General features: G+C 34.1%; 1 protein-coding gene across 1 annotated transcript; it reads right to left on the bottom strand.

The window, feature by feature from the left end:
• Positions 1-13365: 13365 nt before the first annotated feature.
• Positions 13366-14087, bottom strand: LOC115889558. Its single transcript, XM_030909599.1, has 3 exons — positions 13974-14087; positions 13720-13869; positions 13366-13636 (listed from the first exon to the last, which is right to left on the bottom strand). The coding sequence occupies exons 1-3, from the start codon at positions 14003-14005 to the stop codon at positions 13492-13494; spliced, it is 327 nt and encodes a 108-aa protein (XP_030765459.1). The 5' UTR covers positions 14006-14087; the 3' UTR covers positions 13366-13491.
• Between the last annotated feature and the right edge of the window lie 5627 nt (positions 14088-19714).

Raw genomic sequence — 19714 nt, forward strand, 5'->3', positions numbered from 1 at the left:
TAGATCTTTTATTTTCCTAATATACAATCAAAACAGTACATATACTAGTCTGTCCAACCAGGGAATAGTATTAGTTTATTGTCGATTTTTGGATATGGTCTGTCGACATCTGCCCTTTTGTTTGACAAGCTAGCAAAAAAGTACAAATAGTAAGTAGCAAACATAGAACCAACTCCAAAAGAACCAACCAAAATAGCTAACTTCGAAATAAAAAGAACGAAATGTTTACATGTGTCTGTTAAGATGTATTACTACAGGGGTCCACCCGCTGTCAATATAACAACTTGCTTTGAACGCTCTAAAGTTCCCGTGGCTGTCAAGGGAAACGAAGATTACAAATTAGGAAATATGAACATATATTTCAAACTAATTGTTAAAACTACGAATAACGACATGGCTAGTAATAATACTGTCAAAGTTAATTAATGGATTAGAAAAAAAAGTTAACGTGCATATTAATGGCAAAACAACTGAGCAAATTACACAAAAGTCGGGGAGCCTTATAATTAAAATTGGAAGTGCCAATGACAGTAATAATATTATGTTATAAGAAAGTTTTTTTATTGGATAAAAAAGCACTTTTTTGATCCGCCCGTTTATAGAAAGGCTTTTAGAAATATAAACAGAAATGACGGTTTTCTACATTCGAATCAAAGACTCAGAATTTGACCCTTCTAGGGTTCCTGTTGTTAGATTAGTCGAACTAAATAAACAGTACCAAAAATGTGTATAATACTAATACCTCCGTTATCTAATCACGGAAACGATAACATTAATCCTGAATACAACAACATCAAATATACCGATACCTTTGTTGAAAAACTCAGAAGTACGGAAAATCTTAGACAGTCGGAGATACAGGAAAGTGACGCTAACAGAAAAGTATTCAGGGTTAGCAGTGTAAAACCCGCGGAACATCAGCCATCAACACCAACAGTGAGAGGTTTCCGTAATTCCAGTACAAACACAAACACCAATACCCGATTTTCATGGCATGTTTCAACAAACTACGGTACGTATCGACAATCGATGATAATTTCGGCGAGGTCAAGCCCTAGACGTCATTTACTAGCCCCTTATTTTATTTTTTAATTGCGATTTTTATATTGAATAAAAATTATTCTTAATTGGTGCGTAGTTTAAAATTATGTATTATATTTATATTATGTATTATAGCATTATATATTTAAAAGTATGTATGTCTGGAAATATTCTATCATTTTTTAATATTCCTAAAATTAGTGTTGGTTCTATCTAAAATTATCATCGATTGTCATTCCCCAGCTGCCTTCGACGTCGTTTTTTCATACGGTAGGTAATTTTTAAATATATTATATAAAAAATATTGAAAACCATTAAAAAATAATAGAAAGTGACTGATCGAACTTGTCGTGAACCAGAAAGTCATTTTGGATGAAATTCGGCCATTTGTTGTCTCTTTACGGCATATACTTCTGAGTTATATTCAGAGTCAGAAGGTCTAATTTTACACGGAAGTTCCTTAAGCGACCCAATTCAGCATTGTTATGCAGATGCATAAAATCATGTTAACATGCCTAACAGCAGCAATGGAGGATATTCTAGACGTAACACCATTGCATATTGTCATCGGTATTTATTCCAATGCGACAATGATTAGAATAGTTATTGACGGAAATATAAAACCGTTCTGCTTCCCAAGTGGAAACCAACCTAAAGTGGAACTCAAGAACCTGGAAGACTCCATCCGTAATCTGGAATGGGAATCCTCCAACGCTCTACTTAAGTCAATTAAACATCTTACCCTGGCCGGCACAATCTCCTGACCTCAACCCCATCGAGCACGTACGGGACGCGGTCCAAAGAAGAATTTTGAGAATGGGTATGCCTCGTGAAACTCGTAGGGATCTGGTTCGGGCCATGAATGCAGCGTGGCAGGCTGTACCTCAAGAAGAGATCGACAACCTGATCAGGAGCATGGAGAGACGATGTAGGGCCACGTAGGGCTGTAATGAACAGTAGAGGAGGCCATACCCTTTATTAAGTAAAAATGGTTTTATCTTTTTTTTTTAATTTACAGTTTAGAATAAAAAAAAATTGTATATGTTTTTAAGCTCAATAAAAATCAAGGTAAATTTGAAAAATTCGGTTAATTTCGCATTTTTATTTCCAATACGTCCTGTAAACTATTTGTTTATTTTAATTTTATTCTATCAGAATCTGTAATCTGGAATGGGAATCCTCCAACGCTCTAAGACACTCGAAGAAGAATTTCTCAGAACTTACAACCGAGAAGTATCGATTTAAGTAAGAATTTTTCTCGATTTAAGTAAGAATAATCTTTGGATTTTCACGGGGTTTTTAACAGGATACTAATCAATACTATACTCAATGAACATCTCAGTAGAATTAATTTAAGAAACAACGAATGCAGATTATATGGGGAAAATGGGGAAACACCGAGTGCGCCAAGATGTTACGACTGATATGAGAGATAGAGAACTAACCTTTGTAAAACTCTCTCAGATACTGGCTTTTGTAACTGTAACTGTTTTTTGTAAAACCTTGAGACTGTATGATGAGTTATAACTCAAGAAAGGGAGACACAATAGATCTGTAAAGTCGCGGTAACCTTCCTCCCATACACATTCTACATTCTACAAGGGATAAAAGTTGGGTGTATGAAACTTCGTTTCAACTGCCCAGATTTAGGTATATTTTAAAGTATTTAAGATTCTAAATAATTTAAGATTAAAATATACCGCAGGTTTAGTCGTGACTGACTAAGTTAAAAAGAAACCACTAATTCTAGTGAGGATGCAGTCAATAATTGTCACATAGGCTAATAAACTACTTTCCACGTTTTCGAGCACAATTTGATGAGTTAATTAATAAAACAACATTCAAAGACAGTGAACATGCTCAGACAGTGATCAGACATTCACTGTCTGATCGAGCTGGAAACAATGTAGCGATTTCTTTTTAAGTAATTGCTTAAATAAAAAGTGTATTTAGATGTATATTTATTTTGAATATTTATATAAATACACACACCGGAAAAATCTAGGGATATCATTTTATTAAAGTTAAAAATAAATGTTTTGAATAAACAACCACATATTTGTAGGCCGATTCTTTCTACTTCGATTGAAACGAAGTAGTCACACTAGTTATTTCTAAATTTGGTATATTTGTAGAAGTGTTTGTGCATTTTTTGTCAAATGTATAAAAAGCACCTAGCATCAATTGTTCGAATTTAACCTGTCCTGGCTATGTTTTTATGATAACTGGCCAAAATTCATTCAAATAACTCTGTTTAGTATTAAACGACATTATGGAGCGTAGACATCTTAACAGAGACGAAATGCTAAGGGCCATGGGTATGCTCGAAGAGCATTAAATACAACGCAAAGTGTAATATCGCGATTAAGTGCACGCTACCGTGAAAGTGGTGATGTTGCTGAAAGACACACAGGACGACATCGCATTACTACCCCTCAGCAAGATCATTTTTTACAATGAAATGCTCGACGCCGACCGACTCTTACAGCACCAGAGCTCAGTTTAGTTCTCCAGGAAACACATAATGTAACCGTTAGTCCTGACACTGTTCGCGATAGATTAAGAGAGGTCAACTTAAGCAGACGCCCCTGGAGAGCTCAACCCTTAACGCGAGGAAATCGAGAGGTACGATATTTGTGGGCTCAAGATCATGTTCAGTGGTCGAATGAACAATGGGTCAATGTTCTCTTCACGGATGAGTCACGCTTTGGAATTCATCCGGATTCGAGAAGGCTAAGGGTATGGAGAGAACCAGGAAATTTTATTCGGTTGGATCATGTTCAGGAAGTGCACCCTTATCAAGGTGGAACAGTTATAGTCTGGGGAGGAGTCCAGTTAGGCCGAAAAACCGATCTCGTTTTTCTTGAAAGGTTTCTAACAGGAATCACATACCGTGATTTAATTCTTGAACCTGTCGTGTTATCATATGCCAATGATTTTGGGAGAAACTTCATTCTCATGCATGACAATGCACGGCCTCATACAGCCAGAGTGGTAAGTGAGTTTATCAATGCTCATCAATTAAACATCTTACCCTGGCCGGCACAATCTCCTGACCTCAACCCCATCGAGCACGTACGGGACGCGGTCCAAAGAAGAATTTTGAGAATGGGTATGCCTCGTGAAACTCGTAGGGATCTGGTTCGGGCCATGAATGCAGCGTGGCAGGCTGTACCTCAAGAAGAGATCGACAACCTGATCAGGAGCATGGAGAGACGATGTAGGGCCACGTAGGGCTGTAATGAACAGTAGAGGAGGCCATACCCTTTATTAAGTAAAAATGGTTTTATCTTTTTTTTTTAATTTACAGTTTAGAATAAAAAAAAATTGTATATGTTTTTAAGCTCAATAAAAATCAAGGTAAATTTGAAAAATTCGGTTAATTTCGCATTTTTATTTCCAATACGTCCTGTAAACTATTTGTTTATTTTAATTTTATTATATCAGAAATGCAAATAATAAAATTACTGAAGATGGCTGCATAAAATTGTAATATCCCTAGACTTTTCCGGTGTGTGTAGAATTCTTTGTAATTCCAAGGTCCAATGATGTTAGTTTGTGAGGCCTTATTGTGCAAAAGTTGTTTTGTTAATTAACTCATCAAAATGGCCTGATGATGGGAATACATTTCTCGAAAGCTTGACAAATTGAAAGGTAGTTTTATTAGCCCTCGTGGTGATTATACGGGAATGATAATCAAAAGTTAAGAGAAGGAATATTCTACATGCTTGATGAACGACTCGTACAGGGTAGCCAGACAAGAGAGATACTTATTATAGTGTAAAATTTGATTTTTCATGTTAAAATAAAGTGTTTGTTCTGTGACTCCGATTACAATAAAGTGACATGAAATTCGGAATACCTTTTTTTTGCTCTAGCTATAAAGAAAATGTATAGATTCCAGCTTTACACGGACGAAATTGAGGGCAAAAGCTAGTAATAAAAATAAAGTTATAGGTACGACTTGCATAAAATTTTAAAATGCTAAAGCAGAATACCTATTAAAAATTGCCATATTAGTCATACTCTTATTAAATTAAAAATTGAGGAAGTAGTGTATAACAAGGATTAATCTGCAGAAAATACGCTGTGTATAAAGTAATTTATTTACACTCATGGCACGTTACTAAATGTATTGACCTCAACAGGAACTGCCCTATGCGTTTCATAAACACTAACCCGTTTAAAATGACCGTCAAGCGTGCCACGCAAAAACAATGGACAACATTACGTATTTCGTTCACACCGTCCAAACAATGAATACAGCGGGTATCGACGACCTTTCCTGTATCACATTTTTGATTAACGGAAAAACAATTTTTAAATTCCACATTTAAGAGTTTTCGAACAAGTGTACAAATTTTTTTTTTGATAACCGCATAATATAGTAGTTATCTTAAATTTTAAAATAAATGTATCTGGTATCGTGAACAAAATGTATATTTTCAGCTAATTTTAGGGTGCTGAATACACAAATAACAATAAAATTAAAAAGTTAATTATTGTAGTTTTCAAGAACATTTTTTTAAAATTTTATTTTGGGTAAAATGAGAAAAAATAGATTTATTTTCTTATCCGCGTATGGCAGAGATCGTTACCCCGTGTTGCCACAAGCTTATTATTCATCGGGGTAGATTATCACGAAATTGTTTTACATGAGGTAGATCTACCCCGAATGGTGTAGCTGTGGCAACAATGCCGCTATTACTCTTCCTCTCGCTAGCTCGCGCGTTAAGGCCGTCTCGCGGCCCTCATTCAAGGCCGTGTGTCATAATATTTGTATAGATGTACTTAAACAGCCGTTAAACGGTAGCCTAATAAAATGCCGTTAATAGATATTGTGATGTCGGTGGAAAGTAATGCCTAGCCATAAGCATATTGCAAGAGCACCTGTGGCTCCGTGGTTGAGGTTATCGGTTCGTGAGCGAATGGTCCGGGGTTCAAATCTCACGCTGACCAACACTTTTTTATATTTTTTTTTGCTTATAGCGTGATCTTATTGCATTGGTTTCACTCTTTTTGGTTGGATTGGTTTAGTTATTTGGCGGGTTGGTTAGCGTGGTTATTTGGAGGGTGTGAATTTATTGGTTAGTTGGTTATTTGGTGGGGTTGGTTGGTTTTTACTAATTTATATTTGTTTTTTAAATTTTTTTATCAGTGTCGGGGTTAGTTGCGTTGGTTAAGTTGGTTATTTGGTGGGGTGGATAGCTTTGGCTAGTCCTTATATAATTCCTATATTTCATAAAGCCGTCAAGTGCGTCACATCAACGACATCATACCTATTAACGGCATTTTAGTAAGCTAACGTTTAACGGCAGTTTAAGTACAGCCTATTTGTATATATAACGATATTTGTATACTAAATCGAGCACATGAAAGAAATAACATATTAAGTACACCAATTTTGGAATAAACGTTTATGCATTTAATCAATTAAGTTTTGCTAAGTTGTTTACTTGGCTATTTCGAAAATCGTGAGAAGCATAGAAAACCAAAAATATCACGAATGCACACACATTTTGCAATGCAACCGGACGCATGCTTTATTTTAATAACCTCTCCATTTTCCAATTTTAATAGCAGCTGTAATATAATCAGGGTGTCCCACTAAGAATAGCTCTCGGCTGTATCTCGGAAAGTATTAGCCGTACGGCATGCGAAAGCGCAACTGCTATAAAAAAAAAGAAAACGAAGTTTTTACACAATTTTGCCTAGATAACGGGTACTATAAATAACAGCTTCATAATCTTCAGTAAATTTTGAATATTTTTTGTCAAAACCTTTTTTCCCTATCCGCTAAAATAAAGTGGTGGGGGAAGGTTAAATTTGTTTTTATTTAAATGTTAATACCTCCGGACTGGATGGACGGAATCCAACAAACGGGGGCTCGTTTAAAAGAGTGTTTCTTACTCTTATTATACCATATAAACAATAATAATAAGCTTTTGAACGTAGACGCTAGGGGCGATGTCTTACAATTTAACAAACATTGCGCGTTTTTCAAAAAAATTAAATGCGATGGTAAATGTAATTTGAGCTGATAGTAAAGAGTAATGAAAGCTTAAAAAGTCATTGAAAACCGCATCTTGATATCTTTATTCCAACCAAAGATATTAGCAAAATTATATTAAATAGGAAAATATAAGCTCTTAATTATCATATTTTTATGACACAATGACACGGTATCAGTAGCCCTCTTGTTTATGCCCATTCTAATAAAAAATAAGATAGAAACGATTAGATTATTTAAAATCGACAATATACCAGAATACCATAATACCAGGTATATTAATATCTATATAATAATTAAGATGTTAATGACAGTGAAAAAGAAACGATGCCTCAGTGAAGTCATGATAGGCTTTGGAAAAAAGTTGCTTTTGACGTAATAGTATAAACGTCAAATTGCTATTAGATCAACTTCTTAGCAGTCTTAGCAGCGTTTTTTCAGAAAGGTATTTTTAGGAAAGCAATCAAAGGATAAAAAAACGCTGCTGATACTATCAAAATGTTGATATAATAATATTTTGATGTTTAAACTATCCTTTTAAAAGCAACTTTTTTCCAAAGCCTACCACGAATTCACTCAGGCGTCGTTTTTTTGTTCACTGTCATTGATATCTTTATTATTTGATATTAATACACATAGTATTTTGGTATTCTGGTACATTGTCGAATTTTTGAATAAAATAATCTTTTTTATCTTATTTTTTATTAGAATGATCATAGTCAAGAGGGCTAGTGATATCGTGTTAGAAAAATAAGGTAATTAAGGGCTTATTTTTTCGTATTTATTATAATTTTGCAAAGAACTTTGGTATGAAAAAAGATATCAAGATGCGGTTTTTACTGATTTTTTAAGGTTTTATTACTCTTTACTATCAGCTGAAATTACATATACCATCGCATTTAAGTTTTTTGAAAAAACGCCCAATGTTTGTTAAATTGTAAGACAGCGCCCCCTAGTACATTCAAAAGCTTATTATTATTGTTTATACGGTATAATATAGAGTAAGAAATGCTCTTTTAAACGAGCTCCCTTTTGTTATTAATTTCACGGAGTTATTAATTTTTATTTAAAAAAGAACTAACCTTCCCCCATCACTTTATCTTGGCAGATAGGGGAAAATGGTCCTAATAAAAAATATTCAGAATTTATTAAAGATTATGAAGATATTATTTATAGTACCCCTTATCTAGGCAAAATTGTGTAAAAAATCCATTCATATTTTTTATAGCAGTTGCGCCCTCTAGTGGCCATTCTACAAACTTGAAAATAATTTCCAGCAATTTCTAATGGCCTCTTTAGTTATGAATATTTTTTCTGCAGGCCCTACGGCTAATACTTTCCGAGATATAGCCGAGAGCTATTCTTAGTGGGACACCCTGTAGAATATAGAAGACATAGTACTATAGGTTGTCTTTAGAATATACAAGATACATTTTTGCAAAGATGGAAGTACCTATATTTTATGTATATCCTGATCGTAATCTACTTTTATTAATAAACTAGAAATAAACTAAAACACATATACAAGTTGTCTCAACATGTGAACATGGGATGTTTGAGGGGAATGAGGTTTAGGATGCCTACGTTTTGCTAAGATTTGACTTCAATAACAATGACTCACATAAAACAAGAAAAAGTACGGGAAAGGTAAAAACCACCTTCACTCCTACAGAAATTTTATTAGAAATATTTTCCAACTCCACTGATGACTGATTTTTTCTTTGTCAAATGGCCCTTCTAGTATTTACAAAAATTTTAATTTCTTGAAAAATTTCTTCCGTGGACATAGAACAACTACGTATTTTTTGAATCATAATATAAGTTAATTGGACACGATTTACATCTGTACAAATGTGCTTCGTTTCTTCGTTATTTTTCGTCGATTGATACCCTAAGTATCAATCAAAAATAAATCATATAAGCTTATTCTCAAATCTAATTTGTGATACTAACAAAACATTCCCTATTTTCGATAACTCGAGTATTAGCGTATTCTAGATTTTATGCTTCTGCATAGGCTTGATATGCCAAGAAAAAATTTTTGCTTAGTCAGTTCAAAAAAAAATTCTGAAGTAGGCGCGGTGTCGTTTTTCTACAAGAGACAAAAATGTAGTAAATACTAGAAGGACCATTTTACAAAAAAATCAGTTCTACTAAAATTTATGTAGGGGTAGGGGTAGTTTTCACTCTTCCCGTACATTTTTTTTTAATTTTTGTGTAAATAAAATGTTAAAGCACCTAGAAAAACATAGGAACTCCAAATCTCATTTAAATTGGAATATCAGTTCTTAAAATATCTTAAAAAGGTGTTTTTTTTTTAAAGCTGGGTACCCTCTAGCTGACAAAACGAAGCACCTTTGCATAGAGGTAAATTGCAGAGTAACGATTGTTAATTATTATCTGCGATAGATATTCTTATTTTTTTTTTCTGCAAAATATACCACCTCCGTCTTTTAGGGAGGATTTATTTTGTTTTTGTGCTCAAGTTATGATTGTAGAAACCCCTGTTTTTAATTTCCAGAATGCTCTCGAGGCGCTGCTAATTCTGTGCTGAACTGTGAGTGGATATCGGTCTTTTCCGAGATCAAACTGCCGAGGTAATTGAATTCCGCCACATATTCCAATGTTCGATTAGTAATTAGATGAAAAGAATCCATCTAGATGGAAAGGAAATACTGCCATCACAGGAAATGAAATATCTGGGAATAACCCTGGAACTTCTCTGGAACAGGTATATTAAGAACATTACCAGCAAAGCCACAAAGGCTCTCATGATATGCAGAAGACTGGCGGGAAATAGGTGGGGCTGCGCCCCTAACATTTTGCGCTGGATGTATACCATGATAGTAAGACCCATGATTACTTATGGAGCAGTTGCTTGGTATACAAAACTAGAGCAACGTACAGCAAGGCAAAACCTGTGTACCAAAACCAAAAAGTACAGCGACTGGCATGTATCTGCATCACAGGTGCCATGAGAACATGTCCAACAGCAGCAATGGAGGTCATTCTAGACCTAACACCACTGCACATTGTCGTCGGTAGATATGCCAATGCGACAATGATTAGAATGGTCATTGACGGGAACAGTACTGGGAGAATTTTCAGGTCAGGGGCTTGGAACACCCTCAAAAAGAAAATTCCCTCACTCCCAGTGGATGACATACCAAGAATTTACAACTTTGAGAAACACCTCACTGTAGTATTGAGTAATAAGAAGGATTGGAAGAAAGAAACGCTTAATCAGCATATAAAAGACCATACCATCACGTGGTATACTGATGCTTCCAAAACCAAAGCAGGGACAGGGATAGGAGTATTTGGGCCGAAAACTAAATACTCCGAACCAATGGGCATCTACCCCAGTATCCTTCAGGCAGAAATTTGCGCTATCGAAAGATGCGTACAATTTATCTTAGATAGGAACTACCGAAAACAGGAAATTGCCATCCTATCCGATAGTCAAGCAGCACTTAACGCGATCAACTCAGTAACCATCAATTCGAAGTTGGTCAAAGAATGCCTAGAGAAGCTCAACAAATTAGGCAAAGAAAATAAAGTCCTCCTACTCTGGGTGCCTGCTCACCAAGGGATAGAAGGCAATGAAAAAGCAAATGATCTAGCTAGGAAAGGAGCGAACACTCCACTAACTGGACCAGAACCGTTCTGTTTTCCAAACGGGAACCAACTGAAAGCGGAACTGAAGAATCTCGAAGACTCCATCCGTAACTTGGAATGGGTGTCCTTCAACGGTCTAAGACACTCGAAAAAGTTCCTCAGAACTTATGACCGAGAAAAATCAAAGGTTTTCCTTGATTTAAGTAAAAACAATCTTCGGATTGTCACGGGGTTTCTAACAGGACACTGTCTCCTCAACAAACACCTCAGTAGGCTGAAGCTGAGAAACAGCGGAGAATGCAGATTCTGTGGGGAAAATGGGGAAACACCAGAAAACCTTATCACTGAGTGCGCCGAGACGACGACCATTCGTGCCATGAACGTTGGTACGTCTGATGTCGAGGATGGAGAGCTGGCTCACAGAGGCCAGCCGTCTCAGATATTGGCTTTTGTTAAAGCCCTGAGACTGTATGATGAGTTATAACTCGTTATAACTCAAGAAAGGGGAACACAATAGATCTATAAGGTCGCGGTGATTAACTCCCCTCCTAAACATTCTACATTCCAATGTTCAGTTCTTCTCCGATTTTTATAACATTGTTGTGATTTTCCTGGGTAGTGCACAATGTGCACATGATTTTAGTTTTATCGATATTCAGCTTACGGCCCAAAGTCTCGTATATCCAGGTATATGTGTTCAGCATTTCTTGTAATTGCTGTAACGTTTTTGCAACTACAGCGCAGTCATCCGCGTGTTGAAGTTCTGTTATAAAGTTTATACGTGTTTTGGCGCTAAGTCACATTATGTTGAAACCGTTCTATTTCCTGCAATTTGTACTATAATAGAAAGCACTGCCATGAATATGTTGAATAGGAGGACTAAGGCTCATCCCTGCCTAAGTCCTGTATTTATTACGAACGGATCGCTCAGTGATCCTTGACTTGTTGTTGGTATATGGAAGCTTTTACACACTGAAAGAAATTTATTGGGTACCCCGAACTTTTGAAATATTGCCCAATGGGCATCTCTATTTACAGAGCCGAAGACTTTTGTTAGGCCGATGAATGCAACATAAAGGTTGCTCTTGCTCGTCTTTTACATTTTTTTGTAGTTGGCGGATGGAGAATATGGAATCAACGGTACCGCGGTTTGCGAAATGCGAAAGTCCGTTTGTTACTCTGGGAGGATTTTTCTATATGTGGGTGCAAGCGGTTTGACATAATTTTTACAAGAACTTTTCCTCCGATAGCCAGTAGTGAAATTTTCCGGTAGTTTCCACAATCTGCTATGGGATTCTGTAAGCTCATAATAAAACATTTCTGGCTAGTGACTCATATTCTTATAATATTTTTAGGATGTATAATATAATTTTCTCCAATTTACGAAATTGCCCGACTGATATTTTTATTGATTTTCATCCCAACCAATCAAAAAATTTCTCGAAATTTATTCGGAAACTGTCATGACCCGAAAGCGGTGTTCGGCCAGATTCGGCAAGAGAGATGTTAAAAGGTCTTGCTAGAGGGATGGTAAAATTTAAAAATATATCGATATCGATACATTTATATATTATGTTCCTTTAATTTTCGATTTTCTACGTAAAATAAAAAATAAAATATTATACTTATATCACTAGAGCGTTTTATATATCGACTTTCTTACACAGTAGAATCGAAATAAAAAGAGCTCAAATTACGTTGGAAATGGTCGATGACATTCACAATATAATTTTACGTATAAAATATCAATCATTAATGTTATGGTAACTTGACTAACTTGATACCGTCTTTTCGAGGAATTTTTATATTTTTCAGCAAGCATATATTTTTCTATGCAAAACATTGAGGAGTATTTCGATAAATTATAAAATATATATCGATATTTTACTACCGTCCCTAAACTCAATTTTTTTTTTCGTTTTTCCTAGTATTGTTTACTGTTTTTGTCGTTTTTTTAAATATATGTTAAATATTAATTTTATTTTACATAAATCATGGCTTTTGTTAAACATGTTCTAAAATTCAGTACAATAATTGTGGACTTTTTGGAAGCTGACAAGATAAAACTTATTTCAACAGGAGAAAATGCAGTTAAATCGCACCAAATGAAAAAGTTTTGATTTTGTGGCAAGCTTGGGACTATTAAAAGCCGAATTACATACATAACAGTACGAGAGATCGTATTTACGTATTTATACCTAATGTTCAGGTGGGTCAAAATACGAGTAAATGATAATTCAAAAAGTTTAACTTTTGCTTTACATATTTATAGGTAGAACTTGATGAAGATAGCTCAATTCATAGATGAGAATGTGAGAGGCCTATACTTATGCCATCACAAAACTGCCTTATGCACTTGTGGACATTACAATATATCAGTTACCAATATCGAAAGTCGATGGATTGCCAGGAAATAACAGAGGAAGAGACGAAAACAAATATCTGAAATCTACAACCTATTTTTTTTATAAATAATACACTTTTATGCCTTTAATTATAGTTTTAATTTTAATAAAAAACTTTCTAGCTAAACGTTTTTAATTTATTTTACCGAATAACATACATGGCTTAAAATGTTACTTATTACAATATTATATACAATGTTTCTCAATATTTTAAATAAGTTAGGTAGGTATCTAAAGTAAAATTAAATTACTTAAAACGACACAAATTTTCTTTTTTGTTAGTTTGATCATTTATTAATTATTCCAAAGTTAATAAATATACCCATAAAAAATATAAATTCACATTTAGTATAAAATTAAAGAATATAGCAATAAAAATATTGAGCAGTGGTTAGTCGTTGGCCAGGTGGAGACATATTACATCCAATTTGTTACACGAATGAGCTTTTTTTGAACACTTTCATTAGATGAATCATTTTCACAAATGGTTATAGATGATCTAAGGGATGGAATTTGTAGCCCAGAGATACTAGGTTGAGGTACATCTTTCTCTGTTTTTGATCTGAAATTTGATAGATATTACCTAATGTATATTTATTTATTCCATAATTAATTTCCAATGAAAGACTACATAATAAATACTACCTCTTATATATTGATCCACCTTCCAAGAAGTCAAAAGATTTTCCTGTGATATAACTGAATAATGTTGAAAGATTTTCTTTTTTCCCGTTCACATAATGACATCTAGAAATACGACAGTACTTGAATGAGAATTCTTCCCTGTCTTGACATCTAAAAATTAATTTCACATGTATTAAAATTATTGTACTTAAGTATCCAATAGTAAAGGCCCCTTCACTGATATAGTTTTTGCGTAATGAATGATATTACGTTACCTTCTGAATATATTTGTTCGATTCCACTTCATTTTCTACTGTGGAAATAAGTTTTGTCTCGTCAGCTTCCGAAAAGTAGTTCACAACTGTACTGAATTTCAGAACATGTTTAACAGAAGCCATGGTTTATCTAAAACAAAATGAACATTTAACAAAAACAGTGCACAAATACTATCATGAAAAACGAAAACTAAGCATTCTAACTTAACTTTATTTAAAAAAACAATTTTAATCTATCTCAATAAATTAATAAACTAATTTTACTTTGCTGAAAGTTTACCACTTAATATATCTACAAAATACTAATAATTACCTGTTTGATCTCCTCTAATTTTTGAGAAAAACACACAAATACAAAAAACGGTCCCAAAAAACTATAAGATAAGTTTTTCACTATAATTGACAGTGACAGTATTTTGTTTTCGTTCGTCGTTGTCAACATAATTATCGATTATATTTTAAAAAGCTAATATAAAAGTTAACATCAAAACTAGTTTTACTAGCACATGGAAACATTCGAAATTAAATAAAAGTAAAAATAGAAGAGAATAGGTTAAACCATAACCAAGAATTTCAATGTCAAAATTAACTAGACGATATTTTTGGGACCTATAGTATGATTATGGTATATTCCACTATAATATTTGCCCGAAGAAAACCGAGTAAGTATGAGTCACTAGCAATAATTTACTTTGGAAGCTTACAGAATCCCACCTCTGATGCACTTCCTTTGTTCTTAAGTCCTGAGGTATCTCTCCGTTTTCCCATATGACATCTAAGAGAGCCTTAACAATTTTCTATATCATTCCAAGGTCAGTAATTCTAAGTAGTATTTTTTTCGATTGTTTTCAATGTTCATTCTGTCATAAATACCGTCATGAAGATTACATAGAAAAGATCATGAAGTCACCAACTAATATTCAGGCATTAGAAGTTAAATTATTGTAAATCTAATCCTGCATATGTTATGCTAATACTCGCTACCTACTCGTACATACTGTAATACGAATGGAAATAAATCTGACAGCTTTTTGCCTGGAAAAATAAACAATGACAGAACGAAGAAAGAAAAGTGGGTGCGTACAGCCGCACCAGCTTCAGGTACTAAGACCTGAATTTCGATCAGTGCCTTGACCTGCTCCGCTTCGTTATTATTTTCGGCTGTCATCTATATGCAGATTTTTGGGTCTGTTTTGCATACAACTGATACCAATTTTGATTGGTGATTGTAATATTTATTTTTGCGGTTTAGTAATGCTGGCATTTGTCACAGCAAACTATGGTTATAATAACTTTAATTGACAATTTAATCCAATTATAATTGATTACGTATTAATTAATATATTGTTTCTGAGGCTGTTTATTGATCTGTTAGGTATGTGATCTATACAGGGTAGCTGGAACCTCTCATATATCGCGGAGGCTCCAAGAAGAACGACAGTTTGTATTGAAATAACATTTTCTGAGCATATTATGTATGTTAATTTAAAGCATTTTTTAAAAATACATAGTTCTAGAGTCCTATAGAGTGTCACCCAAATAAGTTACACATCAAAGTTGTGTTTTTGAGATGGAATACCCTAAAAATAATGATTGGTTTTTAGATTCTAGGAAAAAATAAAGGTGAGTTTTGTCAGAGAAGCATATGACTAAAATGCAAATTTTTTAACATAGGTAGTACCCTTGTGTAGTACTTAACATTTTTTGAAATATGAAGAATAAATTTTAAATATCAATAAAAAGCTACAGTTTACACGATATAGCCTCATATGTAGTTAAAATAACCATTGTACAGGGTGTCTCATGGTAAAAATCAATATTATAATGATAATACAGTCTCTCCGTTACTAGTGAAGAAGAAGGATGCGGTTTGCACAAACCTGTCTCACTTTTTTGTCAAACGGCCGTAAACAAAATATTAATATTCCTCTCCGTTTCTGAGCTACTGGGTCTTTTTAAAAATTTTGCAACCTGGGACACCTCCCCCCGTTGAATTGTTTCTTCTAGATTTTTTACCTACAATAAATACAGTAGCGTAGTCCGTTTTTCTACGAAAAAAATATTTTTGAAGATAGTAACTAAAGTTAGGTTTTTGTGAATGAATCTGCGCGCTGTATACTTATAAATCATACAACCTAGCCTGCTATGAGCTTCTCAAAAATATACCTATATTACCCTATATTTTTCACTATTCACTGCATTATTTAAAAGTTTTTATTAATGGATCATTTTTGTTATTAGCCCGTGATTGATCATAAAAGGAACAAAAAAAATATTAAAGGTATACGACTATCAGTCTCTTGTTTTATTGTTATATTGGAAACTACTTATGAATCTTTTGGGAACTACTTCTTCGTACTTCTTTATGAATCAAGAAAACTTAACACTTCTTATGGCTATTTGTAGTACCGGAACTTTTAGAACTAATTCACTTGAAATTATACTTTCAGCAAGTTAGGACTCCCGCTCACAACTTTGAAAATATTACAAAATTTTGAATGACTATTTCCCAAATCAATGAATTGCAGGGTTGGAAAAAATCATGATTTTTTTAAAAAAATCAGTTTTTTTTAATTTAAATCGGATTTTTTTTATTTAAATCAGATTTTTTCTATTTTTATTCAAAACAATATTTAAATCGGATTTCCAAATGACTAGGACTTATTTCCAATTAAAGCCCTATTCTAAATGGCTAAATCTTTATAACTCTGAGCGATACCGATAACATTAACAATTCTACGGCGCATGTCATTTTTCCACATCGGTCACCAATATACTCCGCAAAAAAGTCGCTCCCTTCAGATCAAAAGGATATTTTTTAAACGTCTCAAAAGTATTAATTTTTGTCATTTTAACGGCTAGGCATAAAAGTATAAAGCACTGTTACGCCTAAGCACAAAAGTGCAAAAATATATTATTAGACTGATATTGGGTGTTAAATTCAACGAGTAGTGTACAAATCGTTTCTCGATTACTGTTTGTATTAGTTGCAATGTTTGAAAATGATTAAAAAATTATTTGCAATGTTTTAAAAATATGGTGTTTTATTCGAAGTAAAAATGTACTTTTTGTGCCTCCTTGTAACGTCGGAATAGCTTTACAATGATCCTCAAAATGTACAGCATCTTAAAAAAAAGTATAATTTCTACTGTTAATAAAACAGCTGTTGTTCGGAATTAGTCTTAAGTCGAGAATGAAATTAATATTATCTAATGCCATAGTGTAAAGTACTTACTGCAAACCAAAATGTCGGTAAGAATTTGGAAACATACCAACGTTTCAAAAAAAAATATAAAACAACATATCGAGCAACATATATTCTGACAACGATTATAGATTTTCGGGAATGAAGATATGGTCTTTATATCAGCAGAACCTATAGTTCTGGCAATAGTCTGCGAATGATATGTATTCGAACAGCGAATTTTTGTCACTTATACATAAATTTTAAAATAAATCCCTGCGTTTAGCAGTCTTATGGATGGATTCACACGAAATTACTTCAAAAATCGGTTCAACATTTAAATTGATGAATAGTGTTAGTATTGTTATAAAAATAATATTTAAATATTCCGCCTTTACCATATGTAAAATAATATATAGTACACCATCCGTTTCCGGTAGATGTATGCGCAGGCATAAGGTACTGATGGTACGATATTGTAAATTCATTCTTTCTCTGAGCGTTGAAATAAAAGTATCAAATTTCAAACTGTGTTTTACTCAGCCTCAGTAAAGTTGGAATCACGTGGTCCAAGACACCACAATTGGCGACGAGGATTAAAAATTATTCTATTTTGTGTTGAAAACGAATATAGATCCGCGCGTTAAGAAGTGAACAGTAAAATGGCGGAAATCGGGCATCTCAGGGAATTTTCACCGATAAGTAGTGACTGGTCTATCTTCAAGGCCCGTTTGTTAAACTATTTCGCTGCAAACGGAATAAAAAAGAAGAGAAAGATGAAGACAGAATGAAGGCGATATTATTAAATACATGTGATGAAGAGGCATACAAATTAATATTCGATTTGGTAAGTCCTGAGAAACCGGAACAAAGGACATTTGGCCAGTTGATCAAGGTGTTCGACGAATATTTTAAACCGCAGCAGTCCGCATTCGCTTTAAGATACAAATTTTATGCAGCAAGGAAGGAATATGGAGAGACGGCAACTCAGTGGGCAGGCAGATTGCGAAGTCTGGCTGTAGGATGCGAGTTCGGAGCCGAGCTGGGAGTTTGCCTAAGAGATCGATTCATATTTGGGTTCGAAAAGGGACCAATTTTGGACCGTCTCATGGAGGAAAATATCGCTACGTCTTTTGAAGGGATAGTGAAAATTGCATCAGCAAAGATGGCGGCCAGAGAGGTGCAAGAATCGATGGTAAAACAGGAGCCCGTGAATTTCCTACGCAACAAGAAAGGCGACGCAGGTGCAAGAGGCGCGCGCAACCCGGATGTAGGAGGCAACTTTGGAACCACAAGACAGCAGTGGAACCCCCACCAACAGAAACGTCAAAGTCACAGCAGGGAGGCAGCCATGATGACAGCCATAAAATGTGACGTCTGCGGAAAAGGCAATCACCAAAAAGATAAGTGTTTTTATAAATCTTTAAATTGTTCCAAATGTAAAAAGAAAGGTCATTTAGCCGCAGTATGCAGGCAAAAATTTAGTAATAGGTATCATAATTTTATTGAAGAAAAATCCTCGGTAAATAATCAAAACAATGATGATATTTGTTTGTTTACATTAAGACAGCGAGATATTTTTAGATCAGAACCATTTAAAGTTAATATTGTACTGGAAAATAAAAACGTTCAATGTCAAATAAATACGGGCAGCGGAATTTCATGTTTTCTGAGGAATTTTATTTAAATAATTTTAAAATTTATCCTCTTCAAGGATCAAACAAAACATTTATTTTTTATAATGGGCAACAAGTGAAGCCATTGGGTGAACTTTATTTAGAAATAAGTTACAAAGGGAAAAAAGAAAATTTAACTTTTTACATTATGAAAAATGGAGGACCTCCGATATTAGGGCGTGATTTTTTAAATTTATACAATTTTAGTTTGAATGTCTTTAACATAAATAATGCTACTCAGCATTTGCATGATGAATTTCCTGATGTTTTTTCTCCTGGATTGGGCTGTTTTAACAAGGCCAAAGAGAAAATTTATTTAAAAAATACTGAAATTAAACCAAAATTCTTAAAGGCTCGCCCAGTCCCATTTGCTATTAAAAATAAAGTAGAAAAAGAAATTGAACGATTGGTATTTTTAGGTATATTGTCTCCAGTGGAGTACAGCGCATGGGCAACCCCAATTGTGCCAGTTTTTAAGAAAAATGGAGACATAAGAATATGTGGAGACTTCAAAGTAACAGTCAACCCTATAATAGAAGTGGACCAGCACCCACTACCGAGAATTGAGGATCTTTTTAGCAAGCTTCAGGGAGGAAAGGAGTTCTCGAAACTTGATTTGTCACAAGCCTTTCAGCAGATAGCCATTGATGATGAGAGTAAGGAGTTATTAACAATATCTACACATTTAGGCCTCTTTAGATTTAATCGTTTAACGTTTGGCATATCATGTGCATCAGCTAAATTCCAAAAAATAATGGATTCTCTATTAAGTGCATTGTCAGGGGTGGTTATTTTTCAAGATGATATTTTGGTCACTGGGGTTGATAAAAAAAGTCATTTAGAAAATTTAAGAAATGTTGTTAAAGTTTTGCAAAATGCAG

The sequence above is a fragment of the Sitophilus oryzae genome, unplaced genomic scaffold, assembly GCF_002938485.1.
Source record: "Sitophilus oryzae breed Bouriz unplaced genomic scaffold, Soryzae_2.0 scaffold_815_pilon_pilon, whole genome shotgun sequence".
Lineage (NCBI taxonomy): Eukaryota > Metazoa > Arthropoda > Insecta > Coleoptera > Curculionidae > Sitophilus > Sitophilus oryzae.